Raw genomic sequence first — 19,545 nt, forward strand, 5'->3', positions numbered from 1 at the left:
GGTACACACCTGTACACACCTTTGTTTTGTGTCACTCCAGGTGTCCTGCTTATAGTGCTGACAATATAGATCAGGTGTTGGCAAACAAGTTTGGAACCAGGACAGTTTTTTTTTTCTAAGCCATTAGATGGCGGGCCAGGACACAATCACACATACACAGTCAGACATAAGTTTGAATGATTTACTGAACTGGTGTTATCTTTTTCATACCACACATTGTATCACTGTTATTTCAGAGGTCTGGCAAGTGAGCAGAACCAGAATCTCAGAAAGCTCAGTTTGAAGCAACTCACATAGAGGACAATCATCTATGGACAATCTACAATAACATTGAAATTAGTGATCAAAGTAAACATTGGGAAACACTACTGCTTAAAGAAGCTTTTGCTATCAGCAGTTATAAACCTGCCTCGAACGGTGGTTTAAGAGCCTCAAAAGAAATAGAGTTGCTTGCTGAATTTTTTGTTCACTTGTGTTGTTGCTGTGAGATCTCACAAGCTGTGCATCATCAGCCCAACTGATGTACCTGAGCAAAACACTGGCACACCTGCTATTTATCATCTGTTGTTTTGTCGTCACCTCTGTCTGTTGCTGATGATGTTTTTCAAGTAAAACTGCCACCATGCCTCTGTTGCAACTTCACTCTTATATAGATTTTGCATATTACACATGACTTTTCATTAGAAAGGAAGTGAGTGATATAACAGGAATCCTCTTAATCAGTCTGCCCATATTCCGTATACATAATCCTTCATTGAGGTTCACACAGTCTGCAAATAATTAACATTTAGGCATTATAAAAAGACTTTAAAAAAGTGAGCATATTTTTTGCACTGTACGTATGAAACTGATATCTGAACACAAACCATAGTTTACCTGCTTTCACTCGACATGTTTCAGTGAGTTTATGGGTTCAAATGTGTCTTCCAGATTATCTGTTATTAGGTGCAGTTTTTTTCTGCTTTCATTCTCTGTGTGTCTGCCGTGTGGATGGTTGTCCATGCCCCCTGAGTGGTGGCGCTGTGTGGAGGAGAGTTGCTGAGTGTGGAGCTTCAGGTGGAGGGGGAGGGAGAGGAAGGGGAGCAGGAAATGGGGCTTGGGCTGCGGGAGGGGACTGATTTGAGCGAGGGCCTTGGATGACAGCTCCTGAGGTCTTTTTCATCCTCTTCTCTGCCTCCTCTTCTACCTTTTCCTCCCCCTTTCTCTCCCCCAGCTCCATGCCCCTCCAGACCCTCAGAGTTCTCCAGCATCTCCTGAATGAGAGGAGGCATGGAGCCGGGGATCTCCATTTTCAGTGTGATCACTCGCTCTGCTCCTGTAAGAGAAAGAGGTGGAAGAAGAAAGCTCAGGATAACAGAAGGAGTTATTATGAATGGAGCTGCCTTCATTAACTGAAACTGCCACTTCAACGAAATAAATATTCCACAATTTATTACCATTATAACCTGAAGACAATAACAGAACAACAGAAACCAACTCAAACAATAAAGGATGAGCAAAGAACCCAGAGGAACAATGGGTTGAATCTGTGTGTGTGTGTGTGTGTGTGTGTGTGTGTGTGTGTGTGTGTGTGTGTGTGTCTCTCACCCTTCACACTGATGCTCCTGAGGTCAGTGATCTTCATCAGTATTTTAGGGAACATACAGGGTTTATCAGGCCTCCTCCTCCTCACATAGATCTATACATACATGAAGACATGTATTCATTAATTTATTTATATGAAAATGTTCCTTTTTGGTGAATCAGTTATTTATAGTATGTGCTCTGCGATTACAACATTTCCACTGATGCTTGAGAGTAATGGCACATGTGTTTCTTGTTTTGGATGCTTTTTTTACTCTGGTGGTTTAATGTGTGTGTTATGGAGCAAACATAGGCAACAAGGTAATAAAGTGGAAGAAACAATATAGTATTATAATAATAATTAGATGTCAAACCTTCAAAGCTTCTAGCATTGGCTCCTGAAGAACATCCACCTTTTCTGGTTCCTCCAAATCCTGACGATCTGCAAAAACACACACCCAGAAACAAGACCAGGTCAAACCCTCGTTATTGAAAATTGTCATGGAAGCACTGTAGATGACTTTTTATCTGCTCTCTTCTCTCCTCTTCTCTGTGCTCTCATAAAAAAATGAAAATAATAAATCTCTAAATCTTGCGATAAATGCGCTGAGCTGGCCACACTGCAGGCTGTAAACACCCCCCTCATAGAAACGGTGCCTCTTCATTTTGAAAGAGCAAGAGCAACGGCCAATGGGGGAACGCCAACCCTTGGCCGACCGACCAATGGTGTAACTTGATCACTCAACTCTATCAGTCAGTCAGTCAGTCAGTCACAGACATTCATGTTTATGGGGCTGGCCTTGTTGTTGCTTTCTAACCAAAAACATCATTAAACAAATATTAAAAATAAACACACATGCCAGGTAGATGGCAGTGGATACTCTCCAGCAGCCATGAACATGACACAGACACTTGCTGCACACATTGCAAGTTCCACATTTTTTTCCACCACAGCACAGAATAAAAGTAAATAAATAAAACTCTTCTCTCTTCTTTCAGTTCATTCTCCTGAGAAATCAAGTGCAGTACCTCCACAGAGCAGGCAGATGGCGCTGAGTAATCCCGTCTCTGCATCATCCATCTCCAGCGGGAGCAGCTGGTTGGCAAAGGAGAAGACGAGGTCTGTGAGAGGTCCAAACCCGGCGTTGTGCATCTGGGTGCGGTTCAGAGTCAAACCGTCAGAGAAGGTCATTGTGTCCTGGTCCGGGGTGTAGCGAGTGCAGATCCTCAGAACCTAGGAAAAGTGGATGAAGTGGCCGAAGACCAAAGGAAACACTGAACTTTCTGCTGTCACAACTGTACATTTTCTCTGTCTTCTTGAGGAGTTGTTAAACTCACCAGTATGTCGAGGCAGGCGGCTTTGAGCAGCGTGATCTGATCAGCGATGGTTAGCGTTGTGAAGCCAGGCAGGTGCTTGGCGAACTCCACCGTCTTAATGATGCATTTGGTGGAGAGTTCGCTGAACTTGTCCCAAAGACTGACGTCCAGCGAGACACGGTGCTCTGAGCTGTTGCTCTGTACATTGGGGTTTGGGTGAGGGGTGGAAGACAGAGACACAGATCTCTCAAGAAAGCTGAAGAAAATGTCTTTATAACAGTGGCATCAGTTAAAGCTAGATTCATGTGTTAACAGAATGCTGTGGTGTGCGTGTGAGTACCGTGGTGTATTTTCCCAGCTGACACAGGGAGGGAAATGTGTCCTGATGGGCCTGGCGAACCCGTTCAATCATCTGCTCTGTGTCCGCTGACAGAACGTGGATCTCTACCTCCCCTTGCCTCTTCTCCTCCTTCTTCTTCTTCGTTCTGTCGTTTCGTACCACTGATGGTGGAGGTAAAGAGAGGAGGATTTATCTTAGAATTTTCAGCGGCAATTCACATTGAACATTTGAGATGTGAAGGACAAGGAGGTTTTCTTGACCTAAGTTTTAAATCACCACTTTGGTAGACTTTACTTATCACGGTCATGGCAGTTTTATACAGTTTTATAATCAGGCCTGCAAACCCGAATGGGCTGAAAGACGTGTCTGCCTTTGTGCCTGAAACAAAATATCAAGTGTCTCTTGTTGAGCCATATGCTATTTGTCTTCCTCAACCTCCCCTGCCTTTCTCCCTGCTACACTTGAGGATGGCTGGCAGTCGAACCAGTCAGTCAGTTGTTCTGAAGCAGTTCACACAACAGAAATATTCTCACAACTCTGAATACAGTTCTCAAACAATGAAGGCATTTCTCATAACAGTAACTCACCTGTGCAAAAGCCACTAAAACAATCAAAATCCAACGACCCAGTGCTTTAAGATTTAGGTACCAAATGTTTTGATATGTGTCTAGGATTTTACAAAGAAAACAATAGGCGCAGGTGTTTTGACAGGCTGTCGGCTACAAAACGGATAGGGATGAACGCACCACATGTTACTGGGCCAGACAAAGATGGAGTTATCCCTCTCTGGAGAAGGTAACTGTTTTATTTGAAGATATATTTGTGGTTTAAGAACCAAAAACCATCTCAATGTAGTTTTACATCTCTTCTAACAACAGGTCGGTGAGCCAATCAGTAGAGAGGAGGTTCTAATCCTCTCTTCTGATTGGCTGACTATTTTCTGAGAGATCCAATAAAAATATAGCAGATTTCAGGTAAACACTCAGAGAAACCAAATCCTGTAAGGTTGGATTGTGGGCGGGGCTTAGGGCGTGGCTGAGGGCGGCGGCTGCTTTGTTGTGACATCACAAAGTTACAGAAGTCCTGACGGCTCGTTTGAAGGCTCAGTTTCTGAATACAGACTGTGTGCATTTCTCTGTGGACTGAGTGCTTTGATACTTTCACAGTATTAACATAGAACCTAGACCTGCTTTATTACCAAAGAACAAATGGAAATCTCACTTTATACAATATGGGACCTTTAAGATTTGAAAAAGCATCTGAGAGAGTGATGCATGAGCCTGGCTATTACACGGAACGCTGGTGGTTTTGCAGGGCATGTATTACCCATAATAGGCCACCAGGGGGAGACAAATATCAAGGTTAAAACACATTACTGTGCTGCCTGGGAAGAGCACTGCGCTTGAAATTTATAGTTTACCCTGCAGATCTGTTCTATCAATGTGTGACTGCAAAGCATTTGCAGTAAAGTAGCTGCCTACTGTTTCATGTTTCTTATTTTCAGTCTTTTAGAGGTTCATCCCTCTCCACACACTGTACTCACACTCCTTGGACATGCCGACATCAAGGCATTTCTGCAGTCGACAGGACTGACACCGGTTCCTTGTCACCTTGTTTATGACACAGACTTTGTCCCGGTGGCAAGTGTACACCATGTTCTTCTGGATGCTCCTCCGAAAGAAACCCTTTCAGAAAGAGGTGGGGGCAATGAATGAAACACAGAAGCAAGGGAACAAGAATACAAAACAGCATTGCCAGCATGCTGCCTTTTAAACCTGCAGTGAAAACAAGGATGACTTTTGATGATGACTGTTTTGTTGGGTAGCTGGTAGCAGGTCAGTACATGGTCTAACAGGACATAAACTCTGTCTGTGTGTGTGTGTGTAGTGTTCGATGAAGCAAAGAGGCTTACAGATCCAAGGGTAAAGGTTGTGACCTCTTCGCTGACACATTAAGCACATACTCTGTAGTCTCATGCTCTTTCTAATTATTTCTCATTCAGGTTTTCTCGCTATAGCTCGCAGCTGTTCATGTACATGGATGACCCTGTTACCCAGAGAGTGTTGTAGTTTGTGTATGTTGTGCTGCTGTTAAGTTAAGCTAATGCATATGTGTTCAGCTGCGTACCTTGCAGCCCTCACAGGCGCTGACTCCATAGTGGTATCCTGAAGATTTGTCCTGACACACAAAGCAGGGCTTGTAGATGCGGGGTGGGGGCGGAGGTGAGGGGGGGCTGGGGACGAGCAGGTCCTCCCCTGAACTCGTGCTCTCAGTCTCTATGGCTGCAGGAAGACACAGGGAAAACAAGAGAGGTTAGCATTTGGTAAGACAGCAATTAAAGTGTGAAGGAATCCATGTCATGTCTAAAGATTTGGAAATAACAGCAAATAACACCCTAGTTTTGGTGTCTTACCAAATAGAGTGCTGCAGGAATTACATATTTTTGGAGGCCAACTAGGATGTTATCATCACCCTGTGTCCATCGACAAAAACAATGGGATTTTACCTTTTGGATTACTGCAGAAAATAAAATATGTGATATTGTTCAGCGGGATAATCTTCACCGATGAACATCACTTTTATGATTTCTGAAGCCTAAATACAATCAGCCGGAGTCAAAAGCTAAGGTTAGGCTATAAACAAACTACACCACCGTTGCATGACATCAATGTCACCACCACCACCACCACTAACTTAAACTTGTAGTTTGATTTAGCTCTTACTTCTTCTACGAAAGCCTTTCCTCTTACAAAGTTAGTAACAATATAAACACAACGATGCTGTGAAGGTGGACTGGTGAGTTGAGCGGTTTTCACTTTCAGTGTTAAAATGTTTAACATCCCGACAATCTCTGTAGTCTCATTCAGACACTTCTTAGCAACCGGCCTTTTTTAAGAGACGTAAGAGCTTAAAGAAATCAGGACTGGGGTACTTACTGATGAATTTTATGTCGTAGAATAAAACGTTAAAATGTCTGGAGCTTGTGTTAACCACAGAAAAGAAGAAAAATAAAGAAAATAAACTGATTTTCGGCTGAAAGAACAGAAAAATGAAAATAAGCCACAGAATGACAGGACGTATGATTAACAATGCAGCTTTGCAGAGAGGGCGTCTGCTCTGATGTTATTAATTTGAGCAAGACAGCGAGACATGGAGGAGGGTAAAAACAATGACTCTGGCGAGCATGCAACAACATTAGCAAATCCAGTGCAATCTAAATCTGTGAGTCAATCATTGCTATGAATTTAACTTGCGCAAACCCTGAGTATCCAGAATCCAGAAAACCCTGTAAAACAGCCCTGCAATAAATCCTGTGCTTATAATGTTCACTTTGGTCAGGCCGGTGCCAGGAAGGTGTTTTATTCTTTATGTTGAAAAGCCTCAGTGGTTATTGTGTGCACTAGACTGTGCTGAACTCAGTATTTAGTTTTTAAATAAATTTGTAAAGAAAATACTTGGAACCTCTTTGCACACAAAGCAGCCGGCTGCTGTCCAACAGACTTACTCTCGTCCAAAATCAATCTTCTGCATAATAAGCTTTGCATTTCAATAACCAGCAGATGTTACAGGCAGATCTGTGTGTGTTTGTGTGTGTGTCCTGAGGTCCAGGCAAAAGCTTTCAATTTGTTTCACCTCACTTGGTTTACAGTCAATATATATATTATATATACTGTATATATGTATATATATGCAGATGATATTTAACTGCACTGACTCATTCAAAATCAACAAAAAACCTGACTCTCAAAAGTGTATCAGTATTTAATTGTACTTTCTTTAGCAGCATCTTAATGTTTCTGTGTGGTGCACCTTAATTTGTCTTTTCAGGTTTGTGGTTTTCTTCCCAGTGATTTTGTAGCCACAGGGCTCCTCTCAACCACTTTTTCTCTCAGCAGCATTGCATTTGAAGAGGGTCCAAATGTCAACCTGTTTTTTCTTTTTTCAAAAGAACATGTTGCCATCATGTTTTTTTTCCCCCATGATCATATGTTGTCTGAGCTTCTACAGCCTGTCTCGCTCCCCAAGGAGGAACCAGGGGTTGAGGGGAGGTAAGAACACAAAAAGTTTTCAAGGGAGAAGGAAGATCAGGAGGAAGTTAGTTAGTTTTTAAACAACTTCAACAACAGCCAACTACTAACTTGTCCCATATGATCAAACGTGCTGTGTAGTAGGTAAACTATGGCTACGTCCACAATACTACGGTCTCTGTACAGACGAGTGCTTAAGCTCCGTATCAGAATTGATCTCCATCGAGACTAACACACCTGAAAACACACATGTACATCACCGCTCACTTCCACTGGGCATGCAGTGTAAACAGGAAGCAGATTATATTTTCTGCAGTTGATTAGTTGCAGAAATTACTATGAACGAGGAACAGCAAAGTCATTTGTAGCGTTAAAATGCCGAATTTAAGCGCCCACCAGCTGCTAGCAAAGACAACAAGGTGAGTAACACTTGTAATATCATGTTGCTTTCACCACTGCTAGTTGAGGCTGGTATGATAACAATCAGGGAGCGAATGTGGGTGTCTACGTCATCGTCTCCGGTTCTACCCATCCAGACTAAAACACAACCCCACAGTTTTCTAACTAAAACGGGAACAGGAAAGTCTCAGTTTTAGGCATTCAAAAACTCCGGAGTAGTGCGGACGCCAGGTGTAAGCGGAGCAAGAGTGATGCGTTTTAAAACTTAAATGTAGTGGTTTGGATGTAGCTTATAATATCCCCCTCCTCATTCTGTATCCAGGCCCATTATGTCGGCGTGGTTGTTTTATTTTCGTTCACAGACCTGGTAAATACAGACCATGACCATCTACAACAACACTACTCTACTCCCGGTCTGCCTCCTCTAACCTCTAACCGAACACACACACGCACGCACACACACTTCCCCCCTCCCCCTGCTTTAGTAGCCATACCAGACATTCTTCTATGGAGGAGATTCAGCTCCCCTCTGCTGGTCTGCTCTGTTTACACAGAGAGGGAGAGAAGAGAAACGAAGAGATCCTCCTCCTCCTCCACAGCCACCATACCATCCCTTCATCTTTCCCGTCTCTTCATCTCTCCTCTGTTTGCCTTTGCTCTCTTCTCACTGACACACTAGCCAACAGAAGAGAGTACCGTCTGACCTCTTTTAAACTCCTCGGTTCTTTTCCCGCTCCCTCGCCTCATAAATCCAAGAGTCTCTTACTTTGTTTTCCTTTGTGTGTTTGTTAATTCCTGCTGCTTCCCGCCTCGGATTCAGTGTGCAGGGCATGATGCAGTTCAAACAAAATGCATTGCTTTTAGCTGTAGGTTCCTTTGACTTTCTGTCTTACTGTTGATACGACGGGCATTTCAACAGAGAGGAATATTAAACACGTGTATGAGATCAGATAGGAACAACAACGTTGATATAATTTCATCTCACCCTGAAGTGACCCAAAATTTTTATATCTGCAGTCATTTGAGTAAATATTTAGATATGAAGTGTTTAGATATAAAGCATAATTTTTGGTGCGATGAACAGTATTTAAAACAAGTTTTGACACGATGTGACTGTAGTAGCGTCCACAGTTCATAAAACATACCTCACCTAAATAAATCCTTCTTTAGTGTGGCGTCTTAGCACTGATTAAAAGGGGGGTTTCTCTGTCTGGTCATGATGTAAGAAAAAACACTTGGGTTAGGGTTTGACCAGGAGCCAGCTGGCTGTGACCACCTCCTCTGCTTGTTATCAACGTCATGATCTGTATCCTCCCACAGCTTTTACACGGTGAACAGCAGCTTTATTGTCATCATACAAAATGTATGACACCTGCAGCTGCCTTGCAATTGTGAAGGCACAGACTGTGACTGTAACTGACTACTCATATTCTGTGCAAGACAAGTAATGGTATAAAGGTCTAGTGTAAACACGGCTGAAGAGTGTAACGCATGGTTACAGATTTTAACAGCAGTGTAAAAGCTGACCATTCAGAGTCTGGGTCAGTTTAGTTCAAATCCAGTAGTGATAATGTTAAATGTCAGCCAGCGCTGGACTCATTCACCGACTGTGATGTAAAATACATTAAATGGCCTCCGCAGGGGGTCCTGGCTTTACGCCAGCCAGCAGTTCCTGAATAGAGAGCATGCTCGGTCAGCTTAGAGACCAGCCTTTAATCACTCTACTGAATCCTTCTCCACATTTAACAAGGCGTAGGAATAGGTTCTTCAACACAAATTTCATAGAAACACTGTGGAGGGCTACTATTAGTGCTAATGACTGTTTGTTTACGTGTGTTTATTAACGTGGTTTTGGATTCATATCAGTACAGTCTAGTGCCAGCTTTTAGTAGCTTATGCTCCATTTTCACCTGCACCTAGGGTTGGGCAATATGAATAAGTACATGTAATTTTATATAACGATAATACTATATATATACATATGTCATGATGTAGTGTGTATATGGTAGAGAGTATAGTGGAAATCCAAGTGAGAGATCATTTATAGATAAAATAACCAGATGAAGAATGTCTGTTTTTAGTGAATCAAAGTAAAACCTGAACATGACATTAAAGAGACACCTACCACGGTATGAACTGTATGACATCACCGGGTGGTCCAGGCATTGTTCACTGTTTTCTCTAGCATCCCCCTCTCTACCAGATCTGCCCCATCCATTGATTCCAGGCTTAAAACGCACTTTTATTGTGTAGTGTTTGGATCCACTTGATGGTTTTTTTTTTACGCCTGTGACAATGTTTATTGATGTTTGCTGTGTGTCATGTGGTTGTTTTGTTTTTAGTATTTTATTATGTTTTACTGCCTGAGTGTTTATTGATTTTATTCTGTACAGCCAGACAATGTGATGGAGACACTGATTCTAAATACCTAAATAAAACCTAACCTAACCTAAATAACCAGACATGTACACCCACACCAAAACACATTTGTGATAAGTTGATATAATAATAGGATAAACATCAGGGTTTACTGCAGTGTATTGCAGTGGAGGTGGACCACTTCACCTGGAATAAAGAACACCATCACTGACATGAAAAATTCAGGGGAAAAGAGCAGAGAATCTATTTTAGACAGAGAGTGTCATGTTTAATGAATGCAGCTTTTATTTAGGCCGTCATCTTCTCAGTAAATTGATCATGAGACAACACGTGTTGGGAGGCTTATATCACAGCTGAACAATGTCCAGAGGGAAATCCTGTACATTAGAGATGTCCTCAACTGATCCTAAGGATTGGTATTGGGGCGGATCTGGGAATAATTTACTTTATCAGTATCAGCTAAAATAAATCCTATGATGTTGATCGTTTCTTTACTGTCCTCTACAGTTTTTTTTCCCACTTCAGCCTGCTGGTGTCGCAGAGTTCCTCCCCTTTACAATATCTAGGCTCTACAGTTTAACATTTTAATGTATATGTAAGAGAAAATTTGTGTGTCACAAATATGAAACGATGATTAACAATTAATCTCTCCTCTCTGTTTCTTGATAACAAACAACTAAAGATGCGCCGATCAATCAGCTGGCGATCGGTGAAGGCCAGTTTTCGGCGTGAACGGCTGATCAGTCTCCAGTATCTGATTCTGTGCAGGTGAAATTTACACTCATGCTCCACATGATGGTTCACGTTGTGCACACAACAGCACAGACACAGCTACACACACACACACACACACACACAACAACAACAACATGCCGTTGCCATGGAACATCTTCACCGTGAGTGAAAACGACACAACGGTCCGTTTTGTAACAACCTGTGAGGTCAAAGTAAACGGTGGAGGAACGAGCACGGAAACATTCGGAACAGACCGCTGACTTGACCTGTATTTGATGGCCATCAATAATAACAGTAATCCAGTATTGCAAAGTGAAAAGTTGTAGCCAGAAAGCATTCATGCTGATTTTTGTTGTGTGTGTGAGAGACAGAGAGAAAGAGAAAGAGATAGAGAGAGAGAGTGTAATAGAGAGTAATAGTTGATAGTGAATTAATATATGAACAAACAATTGAATTTTCCATTAAAGAAGAGCAACAAAATGTTTGAGCAGCTGTTAGTTATAGTTCTTAGAAAGAAAATCGGAATCAGCAGGTCACAAAAACAAGACTAGGTCAAAACCTAGTATCTGTCTGGACTGCCTGGTCAAATCCTGATTTCATAACTGTGACGTCGTCCGACAAAATTACCAAACACATAAATTAAGGACAAAGACTGAGCTGTCGTATTTACTGTAAAATCATCACTCAGAGAAAATGTTAGAAGAGTCAGATTATCTCTCTTTTTTCAGGCTTTTGCCTTTATTTCAGTCATGGGGAGAGTGAGAGAGTGAGAGAGACAGAGAGAGAGAGAGAGAGGACGACACACACCAAACAGACTATATTTCTTATTTTGTCTCTCACTCTCCCTCCTCACACCCTCCGTCTGGGATCCACAATAGTTGAGCCTTTATTTACTTCAACTCCAGAACATAACAGACTTTTATTAGAGGCAGGTCTTCATGTCTAACTCGCTCTGTTTGATATGTACAGTGGGTCATAGCTGTTAGTACGAAGCCTCGTTACAGATGACCTCTCTCCTCTGCTCTCCCTGCTCGGTGTGTCTTATGTTTAGTTTTTCCTCTGGCTCCTTTAGTAGTAATGATACATGTAATGAAAGTAGTTTATTTGCTGTAATGGAGGGGAGGCTCAGTGTATTGGAAGCGCTCCTCTGCGGTTCCCGAGCAGCAGGGAAACAATAGTGGCTCGGTAGACTGCGGCTCGGCACTCTGCTGACCAGTGGTGGAACTATCATCAGTCAGTCAGTCAGTCAGTGACATTCGAGATTATAGGGCCGGCCCTGCTGTTGCGGTTCAGACAAAAATCATAGATTGGAATCAAACAGTATGCAAAACATTCAGCTATGACAAACATCACCAGTGGCGAGTCGAATCAACTGTTGCTAAAGTTAATTCTGTGAGTAACTTATTGATAACAGGCTAAAATTAGACTTGCTGTTCTTTTGTTTTCTCTCTATAACCCAGTGTCTGTAAAGGAAGAACCTCCACTCAGTACAGGCTGCACTTCTTCTCTAGTAAAAACATCAGCTGATCATGTAACATCAACAAGTCACATTCCTCCAGTTAAACTTCCATTCACATCATATCAGTAATTTAATCTCAACAGTTAAATAATTTTGACCATCAGTATTTGGATCCAGTACCTCATATTTAGTGGGTCATTTCAATGTGCCAGATACATATTTAATAACACAATATACAATCAGTTTTACTATGTATACTCAGAATCTTTGGCACAAAAACGTCTTTCTTCTTCCATAATAAAGCAGGTCTAGGTTCTATATTAATACTGTGAAAGTATCAAAGCGTTCAGTCCACAGACATATGCACACAGCCTGTATTCAAAAACTGAACCATAAAATGAGCCATCAGGACTTCTGTAACTTTGTGACAACAAAGCAGTCACCTCCCTCAGCCACGCCCAAAGCCCCACCCACCTGGACCCACCATCCAACCTTGCAGGATTTGGTTTCTCTGAGTGTTTACCTTAAATCTGCTATATTTTTTTATTGGATCACTCAGAAAACAGTCAGCCAATCAGAAAAGAGGATCAGAGCCTCCTCTCTTCTGATTGGCTCCGCAACCTGTTGTTACTAGAGCTCCAGAGAGAAGCCTGAGAGAGGAGATGTAAAACTACATTGAGGTGGTTTTTAGTTCTTAAAACCACAAATATATCTTCTGATGGATCAACACTTCAAATAAAACCTTTGATGAAACATGCAAGCTCTGCAGAGCTTTAACATTAGCACTATGTGCATATTCAGAATTAGAAACTGTTACCACTTCAAACTGGGATGTTATTCTTTCCTCTTTATCCTTATAAAAACAAAATATGTGAAGATGTGACATGTGAGAAGAAATTCCTCAAATGCAGACAAGGACTATGCTGTGTCAGAGTGTGATGGCAGATTGATCTCACACACACATTCAGAAATAAAGACATCTATCCGACACAAACACTGACACGCAACCATCCACCTCCTCCCCTTTTCACACACTCACACTCAGGTCAAACTTGGTCAGTATACCCTCACATTCCCGGACAAACTGTGAGTGTGAGTGAACACTGAGTGCGTCACTGTGTGTGTGTGTGTGTGTGTGTATGTGTGTGTGTGTGTGTGCGCGTGCGACAGACACAGACAGAGGTCATTCAGTGCGGAGAAGTGATGACTGGGCAGCTGACACAGGAAAGAAAGAGGCAGATAGAAGGAGAAATAAAGAGTGGGAGAGATGTAGGTCACTTCCCAATTGTCAGTGAGTCATTGCTCTGGATCACACCCAAACACACACACACACACTGATGCACTATCCTGCAGCCAGTGCTTACATGTCCCTGGAGCAGTCCCTGAATTTGTGTGCGTGCCAACATCTGTGTACAGCCTTTGACCTTTGAACCTGTTTGACACTCTTCATTCCAGTCACACACACACACACGCACGCATGCACGCACACACACAGACACACAGACACACAGACACAGACACAGACACACAGACACAGACACAGACACACAGACACAGACACAGACACACAGACACAGACACAGACACACAGACACAGACACAGACACACAGACACAGACACAGACACACAGACACAGACACAGACACACACACACACACACACACACAGTGCCTCTCTTTCCCTCTGTTTCTCACCAGCTGACCAGAGTCCACTTTATTTCTTCTCCCTTTATAACTTAAACTTGTCTAAGGGCTGTGTCACGGTGACATCACGATATCATCACCCTTAGGTCACTCTCTCTAGCATGTGACACTGGGGTGGAGCGGCACTCCAAACCCACAGCAGGACGGTCCTTTGCATGTTTATTAGGGGTTGGATAATTATCACCCTGGCCAATAATCAGATCCAATATTCATAATTTTTCACATTATCATAATTGTTATTTTATCTGATCAGGTTATCAATTAAATAAGTAACAAATAAAATGTATGCTGCTTTGGCTCTGATGCAGCCGCCGCTCTGGGAAAGGTTACTACTTGTACTGTGACTCAATGCCCCGCCCACTCCATCATCGGATTGGTTCTACATCTCATGTAAATAGCCAATCAACACTGAGCTCTGTTTGTGGGAGAGACGTGGAAAAGACCAACGCAGAGATGCATCACTGAGACCAACAGATAATTACGATCCATTTCTACGATGATAATACCCAGTTTCAGTTTTTTGGGCTAATGTTACTCCACTGAAAATGCCTGAACTTGTAATGTTTGGTTTGTTCATTTTCAATATTTTTTTCTGGCCAATAGAACAAAATGAAAATGTATTATTTTCAATAGACTGGTGTCTATAACCCATTGAAAAATACAAATAAACAGGAGTCATCACGCAAGGCGATGGTCCTTTTAACTACATGCAGAAGAAGCGACACCCCACATTTATAAATTCATGAGGTTATTATGAAGATCAGCTCTACGGGTGATAAAAAAAAAAAGAGAGCAGAGGAGCAGAATCGCTTGTTGACCGGCGGAGAAATGCACTTCTGGTGTGAGCAGCCAGGCTACTGCTCGCACGACATAGAGTCATACTGGCATTAAACCACAAAATGGAATAAACAGGGCTACCAGCTATTTACTGGTTTTTATTCAGAAATAGCAACTTGTCGACATGGTGTGGGGGTTAGTCTGCTGCGCGGTCTGTTAACTGTGAGACCCCCTTAAGATGGTACTGATGTCCCAGGATATTTCAACTGTTTAACTGTTAATACTAACAGCTGAACAGTTATAATATTAATCGGTAAAACAGTTAATTGGGAACAACCCTAGTTTGGTTGGTAGGATTACAAACAAGTGGTATCAGCCCTGAAAAATACATATAGCACACATAACCATATTAGCACAGTGATAGACGGGCAACTTCTCAGAGGTGTACCATGACTGTAGTGCAGTGAATGCTGGAAAAATAATGTACCGACTTCACCATTACTTTCATTTTGGCTTTAAAATCTTACTTTTTCTAAAATGGTCTGATGCAACCACTTTCCAGATGTGCTGGCTGAGAGATATCGTTATATCTGTGTCTCCAAGCAACAAGGTGTGAACAATGGCTCTGATGTAAACGAGGGATACAGTCCATAGCAGTGGGTGGTGGTACTGAGTCACTTCATAGTTTGCTCGCCACCTCAAAGTATAAAGAGAACAAAAAGGAAGATGACCAAAACAGACAGGTCAGAGAAAATGGAAGAGCTACTGCCAACTGGAGCATTGAGCGTTACAAGTAAGAAGAAAAGAGTAAGATAGGCAGATGGTCAACAGGCTAAAAACAGAAAGTGAACAATGAAGCAAGACGAGAAAAACCCTCGGTCCAACAGTAACATGACAGAAAGAAGCCAACAGCTGCTTCACTTGACTCTACTCTGCACTGGTTACTGTGTTGAAGTGGCAGTTTGAGATTTTGCTGTTTATGGATTAATGATTCAATATCCTTATTTTTATGAGGCTGAATGCTACGAAGTAAACTAACGTTAGTTTTATTCTAATGCTACATGATGAACACATCATTTAAATTCCATCATATGTTAATTAATATTACCATGAGATAAACATTACATGAAAATAAATTAACAAATTTAGTTAAACCTTTTGCTTTAACGACGATTATTTCCGCAGTCAAATGTCCGGCCTGCACAGAGAGCAGCTTCGCACACCACTTGAATCGGGCTGTGGGTTCCCAGGTTGTGGTGACAGATGGGCTGAAATTGTAGGCTATGTGTGTGTGTCTGCGTGTGGATTGTGTGTCTAGTTCGTGTTTTATACACAATCTGGCAACTTGGATAATGTCAGACAAACATAAAACGTGTGGTTGTATGACGAGTATTTATAATAAAGGTTGAGGGTCGTTCAGATTATGGGAGTTTCCCGGGAGAAACAACAAAACGGGAGGTCGCCGGGAGATTACCTTGAAATACAAGAGACTGCAGATGTATCCCAAATGCTTTCTTTTATTTATCAGCCCCTTTAATTACGTAATTCATTAGCACAGTTGCTCCTTGCTCCAGTTGCTAGCTTTCTATCGTAACTGTCAACATGCAACCTGGCTCACTGTCAACAGAGCTACCAGCCCTCAGACTGTATTCATAACTTAGCTGGTCATCAACACAGCTAAGTTACATACAAGCAGCCGTCAGACTGTATTTTCCAGGGCGTGTGAAGATGATGTGGATCGAAACATTAGCGGAACATATTCACATGTCGGGTAACTCACTAAACTGTGGCTTGAGTTGTCACCCCTGTCGATGGGAAGACCTTTCGTTGTCTCTAGTCACTCAGTCAGTGTACAGCTAGCTCGAGTGCCAGAACCCTTCACTGCCTGAATTCAGAGATCAACAGAATTTAATGCTCTAACATCACTGTAATCACCACTTCTGGCTGCAGAGGCTGCTGTTGCGACTGCTCAGCAAAGGTTACATAGTACTGCTTTAATCCTTGTACAGGATATTAAAACTGATCTTATTAGATAAATATACTGAAAGTAAATCAAGATTTTACCCATACTGTCTCACTTTACTACTTCATAATAAACTGATTAAATGTTTTGTCAATAAAATGTCAAAAAATAGTGAAAAGATACCACTGAAAAATTGCTAAAGCCCAAGGTGATGTCTCTAAATGTCTTGTTTTATCCAACCAAAGATAACAATCATCATTTTACTATCACACAGACAAAGAAAAGCAGAAAATCCAAACAGATTGAAAAGCTGAAAACAATGTGATGCTTGAAAGAGGATTAATCCATTATCAAAATAGTCTGCTGATTTATTAATCGACTAAATACTTCAGCTCTGGACCATTCATACATTAAAAATGCGTACTTTATGTTCTGAACTTGTAAACACAGTGATCTCATTCCCAACCAGTGAAAAGCACCGAGCTGGAGTTCAGGTTTTGAAAAATGACTGCAGGCAGCTGCTGACCTACTGGGGTCATTCGAGTTGCTCCATTCACAACATAAACCAAACCCTCATGTTGGACAATAGACAGCTACATTAATGACCTGATATGAAAGGACTTTAATTGTTGTCACAACACTGCTGAAAAGGTCGGTCATTTTAAACTGGAGGGAAAATGGCATCATTTGTCAGATATAAGAGGTCTGGCAATCAGCACTTGGACAGCGAACAACAGGGTACAAACTGAAAAATAATAAAGTATGTCATGGTAACACTTGCCAAATACAAACAGACTGCAAAGAGGAACAGCAGTCACAAGCTGAAACCAGCCAACAGCTTTCTCAGATGTAAACAGTGCAGAAAAAAAGACAACTGGCATGAAACTTAATATCTACCTTGGTAACAGTTTCCTCTGCTGATTTAGTCACTTAAAATCTAAAGTCCTTAAAGTCCTGATATTATTTCATCCAAAGCCTCTCACATGTCCATACACAGAGAGACCATTTTCCATAATGAAATTTAAAAAAAAATCCACTTGATTAAAATGGTGTGCAGACAAGATCAAGCTTATAAATGCAGTAAGGACCTACCAATCACAGAGTGTGTGGTTTATAACAGACCGACACAGAGGTTGTGGGGGCTGGCATGTCCCAGTTTGCACCAACTCATGCATTCATCGCCCCCAGATGACAACAAATACCCCCATCAGAGCATGCACAAGAGTTAAAAAATTATGTCAGTTTTTCAATATATTAAACAAATCTACACTGACTAATTGTGGTGTGATCTGCAGTTACTTTGTTTACATGTACAAAACGGCAAATCGTTTTTAAATGGCACTCACAGTGGCAGGATCCGCTCCAGTTCCTGCCGGTCACCAAGGACGCTCCGAACGACCGCTGGAGTCCTCCTACACCGGACAGGAGTCCCTTCTCCGGCCCGAGCCCCGGGGGTCTGTGGTAGTAGTCCATGCTCAGGAAAGAGCCGGGGCTGGGGCTGCTGCGGCTGGGGCTGGGACTCAAACCCACAACATCCACGCTTTCGTACATCACCCGAGAGACGGTTGTCGCGTCTGAATCCTTTGTACCAAATAGAGAAGAAAAAGAAAATCAAAAAAATCAAAGCGTCCTAAACGGCGAAGAGAGGGAAAAAGAGGAAGGGAGGGAGTTCACATCTTCGTAACAGACTGACGGGAGGAGGTGGAGAGGAGAGACAGAGATGACCTGTCCTGGTGACCTTTCAGCCCTTGGAGGAACACAGGCAGTTTACTGTCAAACGAAACCGTCTTTCTAACAGTTCAATGCCACAGGTGTCACAAACTTCACCGTTGTGTTGCTGGAGCAGCAGCCCTCGTTACTTTGAAACAGCGGATTTAAACGAGCGCAAACACCAAAAAGAAAGCATGTAACATTACACTACTACACCGACACACATGCGGCGTGTGTTACGCTCGAGTTCAAACTGACCTCGACTTGTATCCTACACTGTCCCTGTGTTGGTTTTACACTCGTCCTGCGTCGGTAACGTTAGCAGCTTTTCCGCTGAAGGCTATTTTTACAGTGGCTAAAATGTATTATGCAATTGTCATATCGTTTGCTAATCATTGTAGCCGGGCAGAGGAACGGTCCTTTTCGCTGACAGTCTCTTTAATGTCGCAACAACCAGCGCTGCTTGTCTTAAATCCATACATGCTGTGAATGACTCTGGCTGTAGTGGCTGACACCGAAAAGTAAAAAGGTCCGGTCGGTGGAAAGGCGCTGCTCCGGTCGCTCCGGTTCCAAACGTTTCACCGGAGAAAACTGACTCATTAATGCAGTCGTGTATGACTTTGAAGTTGCTGCCGTGTGTCCAAGAAACAAGAGTATCCAAAAGGTAAAACAGGCGGCGGTAGGGAAGTCGAGGAGGTGTCCGAGTTTGGGTTTGTGTACCTCTTGCTGCTATTGTTGAGGTCCAGCAACGGCACAGGCAGCAGTGTCCTGTGGTAACCTCCGATCTGCACCCGACGGCCTCTCTCTCCCTCTCTCTCCCTCTCTCTCCCTCTCTCTCTCTCTCTCTCTCTCTCTGTGGTTTGATGAGTGACACCAGCTGCACACGAGCTCCACCTACCTGCCTTGCGCGAGCTAAAACTGTGCGCAGCTAAAACAATTTCTACTGCCTGCTATCACTACTAGTGGTAATAATAATAATAATAATAATAATAATAATAATAATAATAATAATAATAATTACCAACTACTACTTTTATAAGTTAATGTTAATTTCTGTAGTTTTGTGCTACCATACACATTCCTGTGTACTTGTACAGTCCATTACCTTTACAGACTTACCTGTATATGACATACAGCTTTGGGATGTAACTAAGAACATTTACTCAGGCCT

General features: G+C 42.3%; 1 protein-coding gene across 1 annotated transcript; it reads right to left on the reverse strand.

The window, feature by feature from the left end:
• Positions 1–250: 250 nt before the first annotated feature.
• On the reverse strand, positions 251–19,144 carry LOC111223734 (retinoic acid receptor alpha-B-like). The gene is made up of 10 exons (XM_022747989.1): positions 19,095–19,144; positions 18,011–18,245; positions 5,348–5,502; positions 4,764–4,905; positions 3,221–3,381; positions 2,902–3,078; positions 2,593–2,797; positions 1,938–2,005; positions 1,588–1,678; positions 251–1,315 (listed from the first exon to the last, which is right to left on the reverse strand). The coding sequence occupies exons 2-10, from the start codon at positions 18,213–18,215 to the stop codon at positions 1,053–1,055; spliced, it is 1,467 nt and encodes a 488-aa protein (XP_022603710.1). The 5' UTR covers positions 18,216–18,245; positions 19,095–19,144; the 3' UTR covers positions 251–1,052.
• Positions 19,145–19,545: the final 401 nt, after the last annotated feature.

The sequence above is a fragment of the Seriola dumerili genome, unplaced genomic scaffold (assembly GCF_002260705.1).
Source record: "Seriola dumerili isolate Sdu_G_001 unplaced genomic scaffold, Sdu_1.0 BDQW01000113.1, whole genome shotgun sequence".
In the NCBI taxonomy this organism is placed as follows: domain Eukaryota; kingdom Metazoa; phylum Chordata; class Actinopteri; order Carangiformes; family Carangidae; genus Seriola; species Seriola dumerili.

Coding starts and splice junctions, on each gene's coding strand:
- LOC111223734 (XM_022747989.1), bottom strand. CDS start 18,215: ATGTACGAAAGCGTGGATGTTGTGGGTTTGAGTCCCAGCCCCAGCCGC. Junction 2,798..2,901: donor CCGCCTGCCTCGACATACTG/GTGAGTTTAACA, acceptor CACTTTTCCTAG/GTTCTGAGGATCTGCACTCG. Junction 1,316..1,587: donor CAGGAGCATCAGTGTGAAGG/GTGAGAGACACA, acceptor TTTCTCTTACAG/GAGCAGAGCGAGTGATCACA.